Source organism: Dermacentor andersoni, chromosome 6 (genome assembly GCF_023375885.2).
Source record: "Dermacentor andersoni chromosome 6, qqDerAnde1_hic_scaffold, whole genome shotgun sequence".
Lineage (NCBI taxonomy): Eukaryota > Metazoa > Arthropoda > Arachnida > Ixodida > Ixodidae > Dermacentor > Dermacentor andersoni.
The window spans coordinates 28,497,469-28,511,503 of NC_092819.1; the positions used below are offsets into that span (position 1 = coordinate 28,497,469).

Here is a 14,035-nt window from a genome sequence, read left to right on the forward strand (position 1 = left end):
GCCACGCGCGTTTTTTATATTGCTGCGCATGCGTGTAGCCACCGCAGCGCCTACACTGAGGCTTGCCAGCATTTTTCTCTGGGGTTTAGTTGATTTGAAACTTCGTTTAATGCAGAGAAATTAAGGGTTGAAAGGGGAAAAAAATGGTTAGAGCTGTGTTGGCAATTTAGTCTTCTTCAACACCAAAACTTCGTTCTTATACCGCGAGAGAAAACTTGATAAGCCAGGAAGGACTCAAAAGACAAGTGGCGCCGCCACCTTGAAGTCGCCGCAACAGCTCGCCTTGACGTCATGGATTTCGGCGGCGTCTGCTTAGGCCTAGTTAATGTATTTATCGGTTAAGACGGATGACAATGTATCATAAGGGAGCCAAAGTCTGAATTTAGCAAGTCCTGATAACTTTTAATGAACCAGCAAGGCCCAAATACGAAAAAAATTATTTGAAATTTGTGACGACATGCTGACATTCAGACGCTGTGATGTTGGCGCTGAATTCAAATAATTATATTTAAGCTTCACTTTATTATCTATTTAATCAATCTGTTACTGCGAAATCCGCGAGAATATAATTTTGAAAGAATGCTTAATCAGTGTAAACTCAATTTTGCATTTCTATTTTGTGTCTCTTTCTTGGAACGCCCTTTCATTAGAACTTAAGAAGTAGGTAGCGAGGAGGTTGGAAGCACTACCGGCAAACAAAGCCCTGGCCACGCCCCAACGACATCATCGCTGGAACGGTGGACTGTTGAAACATCCTGTGTCGTTATATTGAGCTCTGTCTCGGAACTCCGTGGATGTTACCTCGAAGGTAGTGCTGTCCTGTTTTAATAGCACAACGTGGCGCATGCCACTGCAGGGTGTATACCTTAGTAATACTTGCCGCTGGGCTAGCTGATAAACGATAACTGGCGTGAAACAGACGCGCAACAAGCACGGAAAGATGACGATGCCCTTGACGCCCTTTTCTTTCTCGTCTTCCTTAGGCCGTTACCCGGTTGTTCCGCGCCTATCTAACACCAGTTATCAGTGTGTACACGTGTGTCAGTGACCGTTCCGTCTGTCAAATCTCCCTCGCCAGACAAAAATAGGCTTCGCGCCTTGTGCGCGTCAAAAGAGAGCGTGCGGGGGAAGCCCGGTTTAATCGCACGCGTTGTAATTCGGATAAGCTGATAACCCCGACTGAACTCTTTAACATGTGCAGCTACCGAGACCACGTGCAAGTTGCCGCCAACGTGGGGACGACACCGAGGCAACAGCTGTTCTCGCTGGCCGACAGGTGGGGTTTAAGGCACGACACCATCGACTTCGCCCGGCGGCTCGACTGTGAGGACCCGCTGAGGGAATTTCGCGAACGCTTCGTCATCCCCAAGGTTACCGACTTGACCGGAGGTACAATAACTACACGCGGCATTTCACTGCGCATACAGCGTAACCGCGCACTCGTGAATGGGCAACAAGCGCTGAAATCTTGCTTGCCAGCCGCAGCGTCGTAGCCACGGCACACACATTCTATAGCGCGGGCGGTGGAAATAGTTTCATTACATAGGACGTGCTGAGATTTAGCGTCAGCAAGTTTATCGCCCATCTTGAAGCCCATGTGACCTGCGTCTGTGAGAGGGAGACTTTACACAAAAGAGTACGCAAGCGTAGGTAGCTCCTCCGCTCTGTAGCATGTGGTCCCCTCAGTACAGGTGTCCAGCGGCCTTACCTGCCCTTCTCGTTCGGTTGAGCTGGTCCGTCGAGCCGGAGCTGGACAGCGCTGCCTCCGCGATGGCCGTGTGGTGGGGCGTGTTATGGGTGTGAGCTCTGGTGTGTCTGCACAAGCCCACACCATGCGGTATAGCATTGCGCATTGATCGCTGTGTGAGCATTTATAAGTATACGGAGCAGGGTATATGGCGTGGTATAGAGACTCAACTGTGTGGATATGTGTTTGTTTGGATTTTCCGCCATACTACGGCTTCTTCTCACGTGAGAGCATTATGAGACGGCGGTAGTGTTGTTCTTGAAAGGCGATAAGGTTGCAGGATGTGCGTGTATGTTAATGGTATCGGTTCGGGGTGGAAGTTGCTTGCTTGCTTGTTCCTTCACTTGTGGCGCTTAGCCACTACGTGGGATTTGCCAAGAAGCCGGTGATTAAAGGGAAGGAAGGGGGAGGGGGGAGGTGCGAGAGAAAAGATTTAACGAAAAAGTAATTTAGGGTGAGATAGAACGTCTATGATAATTAGGAAATACATTTACCTTACAGATACAGAAATAAATATAACTAATTACATATAAACAGTAACTTTCGTGGTATTTTGGTGGTATTAGAATAACTTCAGACACACGTACAATAGGTGATTTAATGAGCTACTCAATTATTGATTTCGAGAATTAACATGGTAGCCTTCTTGTGTCACAGCGATAGTCGCAAATGGCCACGCAGATAGTCCTGTGGCTAAAGCCCAATGAAGAACCCCCGAAGGAGAGGATATTCTGAGCATTTAAAGCAATGCCCAATTTTCGGAATGAAAATTCGAACTTCCTTTTGTGACTTCTGAATGGACGGCATGCTAGTATAAAGTGGTCAGTGTTTTCAGGTTTCTGGCATGTAGGACACAGAGGGGACGATGCAAGAGCGGAACTGTACAGGTAAAAATGTAATGGTGGGATTCGATCGGCAGCGTAGTTTTGTTGCGACGGTTTCTAATTTATGTGCGGGACACCATTTATTGTCCCATGAAGAGAGCAAATGGGTGGAAATGCTCGGCGAGTCCCTCTCGCGGCTCCCTCATGCGCTCCCTCAGTCCCTCATGCGCTCTGTTAGATATGGAGCTGCTTCCTGCGCCTACTTCGAGTTCCCCCAGACCACATCGAATCGCAGCACAACTAACTGAGAAGCGCAGAAACACGGAAAGCACATTCCAGAGTAGCGCTCGAGCAAACAAGTTGAAGGCCACAAGTTCACGTGCGAAAAAGTTCGTACGCCGCCGGTAGCTTTTCACTGCTTGACTCTACCAGAAGGCGAGGGGATAGCCCGGCACTGTTGGGAGTAGGTGGGCCCTCGGACAATGGAGCCCAAGCGTCCCCCTTCTTCGCCTTTGAAGAAGGCATTTGCCACCACAGCGGGGCCGTACCGCCGGGAGTAGGTGGGCCCTCGGACAACGGAGCCCAAGCGTCCCCCTTCTCCGCCTTTGAAGAGCGCATTGCAAGTCTGCAAGGCAAGACCGCAGAGAGCCGCCGGGTGTGACACCGCGACACGGGCGCCAACCATTGGCCGAAAATGGCGTCATCTGAGCGGACTCTCCCATTGGCCGAACATGACGCGACTTCCAGTCCTCGAAGGGTTTAAAAGAAGCATTCCAGAGTTTCCAGAGCAGTCCCGGATTCACCTCTCTCGAACTGCTTGCGACGGGCCGCAGCGTCCGAGTTGCTGCCGGCCCGTAATGACTGCACGACTGTTCATTGACGTCTCACTGTACATAATGTAAAATAAATCATCCCAAGTTTCATACCGAAGTCCCTCCTTCAACCCCTATAGCTCGGCCGTATCGGCGTGAGCCTGCTGATTGCAGCGTAAGGACTCGTGCCCCGGAGTCCACACGATTTGTGCGCATGGTGGGAGCTGGTGCGCTCCACTCTGAATGCGATGTGCAGCCCCAGAAATGTTGGCCCTGGCAAAATTTCTGCTTGCCGTCTGAGAGTCAGTCAGAACTATGACGCACTCCCAGTGCGGTATCGTCGTGATGGGTTCCTCTGCCTCCGCAGCGCTCGCTCCGGAAACCGACGACGCATTTATTTCGGTCCCGTGTTTGCGGACTACGCTGGGGACGGTGCTTCTTGTGGTGCTGGCTGTGCGTCTACGTACAATGCATCGGTGTGGTTCTCATACTTCCTCGCGAGCACCTGCGCTCGGGCTTGTTGCCGTCCGACGTGGCAGGTCGGGTGCATGTCCCTGGAAATCGGTGAGACGTGCATAATTTCCCGTATTAGTGCGGGGATTTTTGTGGGTACGCTGGTCTTCCGTAGGGAACATCCAAGACATTTTTTCAAGACGTAGCTTCCCGCTGTTGTAAGTTGTAGCCTTTCTTTCTGGCTTACCAGTGATTTCATGTGCCTTGTTGTACATCCCTGCCTCCTCGAGGCGAAACGTGGCCGTTGCAGGGGTTGGAGTCCGAATGCTAGCTTGCTCGCACACCTTGCGTATCAGCCGGTCGAGAGACTCCACTTGCCGAAATTTAGACATGGTGCCGAGTACGTAATGCGGCTCACAATCAGAGCCTGCACTAGTCACATCAGGTCCTGTTCCTTAAGTCCACTCTTCCTGCTGGTAACTCGTTTCATCATGCGCAAGACCTGCGTGGTCATGTGTTGTAGCTTCTGTATGGCTTATCCTCCGCCCCTGTCTTTTTGGAAGTGTAAGCCGAGGATAGCAAGGCTGTCCACCTTGGGTATTTCATTGATGTGTACTAGAAAGTAGGAGCGCACGCGCACCGCGTAATGTGCATGACCACAGAGAGAGCTAGGCTGTACACGTTAGCAAGCGTGGTTACTATAGTAGGGGCGTGCAAATGTTCAGAACTTCACTCATCGGTACACGTGTTGTCTGCCTTTTTCGCGCTGTCCGTGCTTTTTTTTTTCTTTTTCTGCTACGTTCAGATACTTTCGAGCGCGCGTGCGCTGTTGCGCATGCATGCAATTGCGGAAAACTCTGCTCGATCGGCTGCCACGCATCGAAACACGCAAACGGCAGTCACTGCAGTGATGTTCGAGGATACGATGATTACTCGAAATAAGAAAGCGGACATATATGGGTGTGCGACCATTATGCGAGTGCGATCATTACGCGAGTAAATACGACATATATCTTTCAATGAGAAGACTACCTACGTTCTGGAAACCACTTGTTTCAAAATTTCATTGGGCGTCACAAAACGTGACATTTGGTTTGTTGCACTCGGCTTGGAATGCTACAGGTGACGCAGGCACCGCACTTTTCAATGCAGTCGAGGGAAATAAGGCTCGCTCATTGTTTGCAGCCAATCCTATCGTTCAACCGGCGTTGCATAGAATAGGGCAAACACAGTACCCCGCCAAACACGTCGCACCTCACCACGTGGGGAAAGCAAGTCTGCAGATATCGTCCTACGAGCCCGGCAAATAGAAAGAGGCGTGGGCAAGTTATGCGTGCACTTTAATAACGCTTCCACAGTTACCTGCATGTGAACAAACGTTAGCACCCAGGAAATTTCTGAAATCTTGCTTTATCTGCAATTCTCCTTGACACAATGGCACAATAGCCTAAACTGCTGGCTAGCACATTCGTGATGTACCGTGCACGGCGCTTTTTTCTTTAATTCTTTAATTGAGTGAGCTCTCGTTGGCCTGCATTGATGGCGTGGTTGCACACACGTGTGCTTGAAGGAGTGTGGGGGAGGCGCGACGACTGGACTGTGCCAAACACTCAAATCTGGAGAAAGAATCCACCCGCGTTTTGCCCGCTTTGTAATGTTTAGTGGCGCCACTTTGACAGATGCTGGAACTGACGTGAAGCAGCATGATTTCTTTTTTTTTTTTTGCGCAAATGGCGCTACCAGAAAAAAGCGCCTGTGAGATTTATTGTTTATTGGAAATCTTTTGTTTCAAGCACTGCTTAGCAAAACTAGTGAGCGCTAGTGTAGAAGACGTTGCACGACTCTACTAATGTGCAGCACTCGTTGTGAAGTAGCCTGTACATGAAAAAGGATGTCAGTTTGCACAGACCTGGCCAGCAGAAAAATTAGCTAAATTCACTGCTCCCTTGTAGATTCCTTAATCAACATAAGACAAATTTCTCTTCATAGAATCGCAGAGAAGGACTTGCTGCTTGATACGGAAAATTTCAGTTTCAGCTTGAATAAGTTTGCATATTCTTCGGTAATGCGTGACCAAGTATAGCATAAATTGATAATTTGAAGTACTGATAACTCATGAACTGTTCATCACAGCAGAAAACAACTTCACATACATGATAAATGCATTGTAGCCTAGAAAACCAATAAATATTGTTGTTGTGCGTTGAAAATAAAAAGAAGATGTTAATTCATAAACTTCTATTGTTTTGCCCATTTTTATTAGCACCTGTATAAATTTCTTCATAGAAACATTGTATAACATTTCATTTAAAGGTACGGCCAACTGCATTTTGTTATGTTGAACAGTTTTTCCGGAAGCACAGTGCAAAGGAGACTAGTACAACAAAAACGCCGTTTCTTGCTCACACTGTTTTGATTGCCGTCAGGTAGGTAACGCTTCAGGCTAGGCGATAATATTAGGTGTCATTGGAGAGCGCAGGCAGTAAGCTTTCTAATGCAGTGTGGTTCATATCCGTCCAATGAACGCAGAAAGCACAGTCCATCCGCAAACAAACTTTCAGTTGGATGACAATTATTCTCTTTCACGAAACTTCCCCCCCCTTTCGGGCTTTCGCAGAACTGACTTTTCGTATTGGTATTTATTTCAATACCTACATTCGCCCGAGGGCATTACAGTAGAAGAGATTAGGAGCACTTTGTCACAATGCTTCGAGCTGCCGGTCAATTCGCCATCGCCCTACGGTCTGCAGCCTCCTGGTTAGAGCTCGCTTGTTAAAACAACCAGCCCGGAGAGGCGTTGGTCACGGATTTGTTACCCGGACTACAGGACACGGACGAAGTTTTCTTCAACTGCGAAGCTTTCCTTCTGAGTAGCTTCGCGTTATACTCTCAAGTGTATGACAATTATTTCCTTTCACAGGTAGACCAACATACCTTATACATTCGAACAGAGACTGGGACAGGCGAGTAGCAGCACTTTCGGCGTTTGAGGCTTTCGTCTCTCCGTGCTTACCAGTGAAAACTAGAATTAATCTATGATGCCGCTGCTTCAACAATGCTGGCTTCGTGTTATCGATGGAAGATGCTGGAGAGCCATGGGCTGGGATTATGTAACGATTGCAATACAATTATTTCTTTATGGCACTTCGCTAATGATTCGACCGGCTCTCTGCCTGTTATGAGCGGTGGAAGATAAGAAAACAGCAGAAACTAAACAGAAAGAAAGGAGGGTGGGGGTAATCCTGGCTTGCGTCCTACCTGCCCTGAAGTGCGCTGCAGTGAGCTCGCATTTCCAAGGCCGCGAAGGCAGAGCCACCGAGCGGCGGGATGCCCGACCACGACGCCTCGCAAGTCTTCGCGCAAGGCACCGCGGGCGTGGACAGCGCTTCCAGTCCTCTAGCGTTTCCAGCTTCGAAAGTTGGTACAAACTTCAAAATTTCATCATCGGCAACACACACACACACACACACACACACACACACACACACACACACACACACACACACACACACACACACACACACACACACACACACGCACGCACGCACGCACGCACACACGCACACACACACGCACACATGTGCTGATTATTTGCTCTCCGCCTACCGAACACATAAGGTGGCATCCGCACGGCCAGAGGGCTACTTTATTTAAAATGAGCTGTCAACGTTTTACAGGGTGAAGGTTAGTTAACTGTGTTTGCTTTGCACTGTGTCTTGTCGTAATGTATACCTTATACTGCCGTAACTGTTTATTCCCGTCTCAGTGGATCCCGAGTTCATCCAGTCTACGGAGCAGGAATGCATCTACATGAGCGGCCACCAGTGCGGCCCCAAGCCAAAAGCTGTGGACGGCGAGTTTCAGAAGGTCCTGGACGACTGGGGAAAGAGGTGACCGCGGGCGATACGACATGCATGTGTGCGCTTACAAGGAGCAGCCGAATATGATGTCCGCTGAAGTACAAGGGCCTCTCCCCATATATATTCACTAACCCTCTTCCTTCGAGAACCGAAACCACCATGAGTGTGCAAATTTTTTCTCATCTCTTCATCAACCTATAATTCAAATTTGTCGCCCTCGGGCCTCTGCGCTGTTCAACTCGCCGCGTGGCTTCGAGACTTTCTACAAAGACTGTACGTGTGCTGCAGGGCCGTGCAGTGTTTCCGGCAAGGCCACCTACCGGTTTCAACGGCCGACTTGTACCCGAAACAGCTCATGGCTGATCTCGTGGGTGAGATCCGCTACATATATATACGGTTCCCTCTATAGATCTATAGAATGTCTATTAACCACAGTGTGTACTCTGAGCTAAATAGAAGCTGCACGAAAGAAGCGGTACATATTAGACACGTCTACACGCAGACGTGTCGTGACAGTGGCAAGATAAAACAAGTCCAGTGCATTAGTTAAATAAAGAACGCATTAGGTTAGGATCATGACTTCAGAGAATCGAAAAAAAAAAGGAATCTCACTTGCGAGATCTTTTGCACGGTACACATAGGACGGCACAGGTGCTCACAACTTGTTTCTGCCTAACATATCATTGCATTCTCTCACATCACTTCATAATATTTGATCATTTTATTGTTAATTCATACGATTATTATATGTCTAAATCGTATTGGTAGGACAAGCCGCTGTATTAGAGGCTCACTTCAAACTGTGCCTTCATATAATCGTCTTACACCAGCACCGGTATTGTAGTTCAGTGAATAATACTTCAAATCAAACTGCTGGCCTAGTATTTAAATGCCACGTATACGAAATGCATGTATTACATATCATTATCACGGAAACCAAAACTTCTTGCCATGCAGGGGCCGATTGTGATGAGATCGTTTTCATGAACGGGCTCACCGTCAACCTGCACTTGCTCATGGTAAGCGAGCACACTCCCGTCCTTCGCTAAAAAAAAAAAAAAAAAGAAATGTGAACCTATTCTTTGCGGTTTGATCCACTTCGAGAAGAGCCCTACATATGCTCAATCATTCTACATATGTATCATGTCGGTTTAGACTCGTAAAGCATTCTTTAAAAACTCTATTAATATTTATTTTACTTAGAGGACGAAGGTGGAGCACACGGAGGCTAAATTGTACCATTTTTTAAATTTTGCGCAAGAACTGCTGCGCCGGCAAGTCAGTGTGACGTCGGGGACATCAAAGTGTGCTTCCTTTTTATGTTCTTTTTTTCTTCTATATTTGGGTAATTCTAGCGGAAGAAAGAGTGTTGAAGCTTGCTAGGCTGAGTCTGTGGTTGCTTTAGCATGCATTGTTATACTCCTTCGTCAATAAACAACTATATATATATATATATATATATATATATACATTGTAATGGGTGCGCTGAACAGTCCCGAGGGTAACGTCTCTTCGTAACCGAGGAGGCAGGTGACGCAGAGCAGGAAGAGCTGGTTGCCCGAACGCCGCCGTAAGAGGCTCTATGACATAGTTGACCGGAGAGGTGCGTTCGACGATGCGGTATGGTCCATCATACTGCGAGAGAAGTTTTGTCGAAAGTCCAGGCATGGTAGAAGGCATGGACAACAAGACAAGGGTGCCGGGAGCGAAGTTCGGATTCGTAGCGTCGCCATCACGATTGGCTTTTTGTCGTTGTTGGTCAGCGGAGGTGAACTTTCGGGCTAATTGACGGCATCCCTCGGCGTATCGGGCGACGGTTAAAACGGGTGCCCATTCTGACGCGTCTGGTGTATAAAGCAAAACCGTATCGATGGTATGGGAAGGATCGCGACCGTAGAGAAGAAAGTATGGAGAAAATCCCGTGGTACTTTGTGTAGCCGTATTATATGCGTACGTGACAAATGGGTGGATGATGTCCCAGTTTGTATGCTCCGATGAAACGTACATGGCGAGCATATCACCAAGGCATATCACCATATATATATATATATATATATATATATATATATATATATATATATATATATATATATATATATATATATATATATATATAGACACCGAACGCTGTCAAAATACCTGACGTCATGGCGGGCAGATCCGGGAACTTCGCGGTTGAAGTCGCCAACCACCTCTTGTTGTGGCGCTTTCTGTCATTTTTCTTTCTTCCCTTTTTTATTTTCTAGCTTACCAAGCCTCCTCTATCTATGAGCCACATTTTCTGATTTTGCAGGAGCGTAATTCACTAGCACAGCTTTACTCAACTTTCTACTGTCGCCCCAAGTCTTGCCTATCTACACTAAAAACTACTGCGTTATCACTCATACCCTTTCTTTCGGTGCCAACACCTTGTTCAACTTTTTCGTTAGTACCTTATCGCAACGCAAAGTCCCTGAAATGTCTTTTCTATTACGTTTTGCATCTGTAGACGACTTCCTGCATTGTTACCCTTGTAACACCTCACATCTGGACGAAGGAGATCGTGGTCAGAAAAGGTAGAGGCACAGCGACACCTGATAGTTTTCACGCCAGCAATCGGTCTAACAGTTAAAAATTATTCGTCAGCCTTTCAGATACGCACAACATTCGAATGCATTAAAACTGGGAAAAGACAGTGAAAAGGCGCAATCATATTTTTACTTCAGCTGCGGAGGCAGCTCCTGTTTCAGATATTTTTCAGATTCAGATTTTTTCAAGATTATTTTATTTATATAAGCACGCGTTAAACGAAGCTTAAATGGACTTTGAACGTCGTTCAAGCAGGTTCTAGTGCAATGAGCAGTGTTTCTCTCTTCTTAGATGACGTACTACAGACCAGAAGGGACAAGAACCAAGCTGGCCGTGGAAGAGGATGCGTTTTCAACAGACATGGTCAGTTGTCAAAGCGGAAAATTCGAACAGTCACGCAAGAAAAACAAGCTCTTAATGCCCCCCGCACACGCACACACACACACACACACACACACACACACACACACACACACACACACACACACACACACACACGCACGCACGCACGCACCCACGCACGCACGCACGCACACGCGCACGCACACACGCACACGCGCGCGCGCGCACGCACGCACGCACGCATCGTTATGGGCCAGTAAAGTTGTTTCTCTCTCACACACACAACACACACCCACGCGCACACAAACACACACAAGGCACACGGACATATAGAGTGGTTGACGTGAGCAAAGCTATCATGAACTTTAGTCATAAACTGGGAAAACCTAAGACGCTGCCTTGCATTAGCTAGGCTGCTGACCAAAACGAATGTTTTCAGTATGCTGCGCAGTCCCAGGTGAGCCACCATGGCCTCGACCTGGCGTCCAACCTGATCCTCCTGCGCTCGAGAAAGGTAATGGCCACCAGCTTTCTAGAAGCGCACCGAGTGCGACGTCGCAAACGCGACGCTCCTACCCACACACATCTCTTTTTACCCAAAGAAAAATATTTAAAAAAAAAACTGAAATTATGCAACTGTTAGTAAGATATATCGCTGGCATTAAACGACTCGATAAGCAAATTGCTAACCTTATCTTTTGCAGCGATGCTGGTTATCTTAATTGAATCATTAAAGGAGAATCCTTAATTTCTTAAACATGAGTTTGGTTTGAAATATCGTTTCAGTGACGTGGATAAACAAGTACAATGCGTGCTACACGGGGCCGTACATATACTTCGACTAGTGCGGACTGACGAGGTTCGGCTAATTGCGGAGCTCGGCGCGGTAACGTTGTTGGTGATAACGAGATGATTTCTGTGTTTGCCTCCTAATGTGTAATACGCGCTTCAAAGAAGTTCAAGGAAGCTTAAGGATTGTTTAAATTATAGGGACCTTTTAAGCTCCCGAACAAGTTTAGGTTTCCATACAACACTGTTAAACTTCGGTCAAAGATGGTTCCCTATTAGCTGAGAAAATAACACTGAAATTTCCTTTCTCGTTCAAATTTCGCGCCAACACAGCGGCACCGATGACCTCGATGTGACGTCACGGATTCTTTTTCTCGCGCATTTGTGATATTTTTACGTAAGAAAATTGTCCAAAAGTTGCCACTCATTGCTCGTTCCTTTTTTAACCGAATGTGATCTTTGTTTATTGATCGAGAATTAATTAACTACACCCGAAAGGACGTTGTCAAAATCTATGACGTCAGGATTAGCTGCATGTCCCAAAATTTCACGCTGGCTTCACTCTCCGAGCTTTGTTTTAGCGTCGTTGGTTAACAAGCCCTCGCTCTCGATAAGACTGACCGAGATGGCCTCTGCAGGCGCACGTGTAGCGTAATTTTACTCATTTGATGTTCCTTTGAACGCTTTTGATAGATGCAATTTTGTATTTCTCTTGACGCGTTTTCCCTCTGTTTTAATCTCTTTAACATTTATTGACATGCACCTGCGCATAGACGATGTTGCATGACATATTGCGCACGCATCAAAGACGCTGCTTCGTGGCAGGAAAGTCGATGTCGCATCTGCGTCGAAATAATTCTGCCGCCACCTTTTTTTGGGCAAAAGGGCGATGAGCTGCTCAGAGAAGAGGACATCTACGACGTCATCGAGAAAGAGGGTGACACCATCGCTCTCCTGCTCCTGTCCGGAGTGCAGTACAAGACGGGCCAGGCTCTGGACATCCGGGGAATCACAAGAGCCGCTCGCAAAAAGGTATAGCAAACACACTTGCGAAAAAAAAAAAAAAGTATTATTTTTAAAGGTGCCGCGAACCACTACGCACTAACCGATAGATCGATCATGTCTTATATATCATGTATATCTTATCATGTATGAAAAAGAAAAGCTCACTCTGACATATAAAGTGCCACCTTAATAAAGAACATCCGCGACGCATTATTGGGATGGCGTCGCAGCCCAATTTAAACGTTACGCATTACTCGATGTGTCCATGTCATTGTCTCTTTAAATGGCAGTCGCATGCAATTTAGTCACCTTTGGCGCAGTCCGACGTTAAATTGACAATCGCGTAGCCGTCGGCGCTAAGCGGCGTGAAATAAGTGCGACGACTTGCACCCGAAGTGTGCCGGTCTTGATGATGAGTTTGGGCGCCGGTCTCGCATATACAGTGCACGGGGTGTTATTTTCTTTTTTTTTTTTAGAGAATACAGATTTTTTTATAAACGGGATATAAGCGCAGCGAATGCGGCGTTTTTGCAGACGAGTTCCTAGAAGATGCGGACTTACTTTGCCGCTAATAACGTGAGCTTCAGAAGACCGATTACCAAAAATTTATTAATTAACCTTTTTTTATTAGTGTCATAAGTACAGTTGTTTAAACGGCGAATTTGAAGGCAGTTAGATTTTAGTGCACCCTCATTTTTTTTTTCTTAAATCTTGAAAGTCACACCCAATTCGAGATACTTATAATCGAACGGCTAATCCAGGCAATACCGAAACCAAGTGCCACGGGCACCGCGAGAGCGCAGAAGAGGCGGCCTCGCCATCATATCAGACCCAAACGCCCCGTGAGGACACGCTCGAGGACGTTGGAAACCTAACGTCGATACGGCACGCTCTGCCTGGCAAGCATGTTCGGCTGTGTGTCGAGTCAAGATCTGCCAATGGCATACTATCATGGAAACTTCCCCCCACACTTCTTTACGTGATGTTGCCGTCTGATGAGCAGCTGGGACGCGCTCATTGCCTTGGTTGAGCGTTGGAATTTGATGATGAGTATCTCAAATTGGGCGCGATATTCAAGATTGTCAAAAGATGGGTGTGCATGAAAATGTCACCGCCTCAAAGTTTGCCATTCAGGCAAATGCCCCCAAGCACTGATAAATTAAACGTCAATTAATTTTTGTTAATTAGTCTTCTGAATATCACGTTACTGGCGACAAAGTATGTCCGCCTCGACTAGGAATTCATGTGCAAAAAGGTCACGTTCGCTGCGCTCATCACCTTTTCGAGCGCAACTCTTAGGTGCCCGCTACTGCGGCGACCGTCGGCGTGCCTCGGCGTGCCTCGGCGTCGTACTTCGGCGTAACCGGCCGAACGAGCACAGCGAAAGATGATAGCGAACGCGGAGCGCAGCGGAGGGAATGAAAGACGGGAGGAGGAAATAGGAGAGGAGGGTGCAGAGGAACCATGAGGCGAAAAGCGGAGGAGGGCATGGAGAAAGCGTGAGAAGAAAAGCGTAATGCGGCGACAGATGGCGCCAGAGTAGCGCGCGTCGTATGGGAAGTCCGTCGGCGGTGGCTTCTGCAAATCGCGCCCACGCGTCATCCACGCACTGGCTCTCGCAAACTCACGATTAGC

At 47.4% G+C, this 14,035-nt stretch overlaps 1 protein-coding gene across 1 annotated transcript in view; it reads left to right on the plus strand.

The window, feature by feature from the left end:
* Positions 1 to 1,193: 1,193 nt before the first annotated feature.
* The window catches only part of LOC126521429 (kynureninase-like), a 28,005-nt gene continuing 15,163 nt past the window's right edge, over positions 1,194 to 14,035 (plus strand). The window contains exons 1-7 of the mRNA XM_050170127.3: positions 1,194 to 1,389; positions 7,603 to 7,726; positions 7,985 to 8,067; positions 8,654 to 8,715; positions 10,556 to 10,627; positions 11,046 to 11,120; positions 12,281 to 12,427. Coding sequence (XP_050026084.3) covers positions 1,194 to 1,389; positions 7,603 to 7,726; positions 7,985 to 8,067; positions 8,654 to 8,715; positions 10,556 to 10,627; positions 11,046 to 11,120; positions 12,281 to 12,427 — 759 coding nt within the window. The remainder of the gene's footprint in view (positions 1,390 to 7,602; positions 7,727 to 7,984; positions 8,068 to 8,653; positions 8,716 to 10,555; positions 10,628 to 11,045; positions 11,121 to 12,280; positions 12,428 to 14,035) is intronic.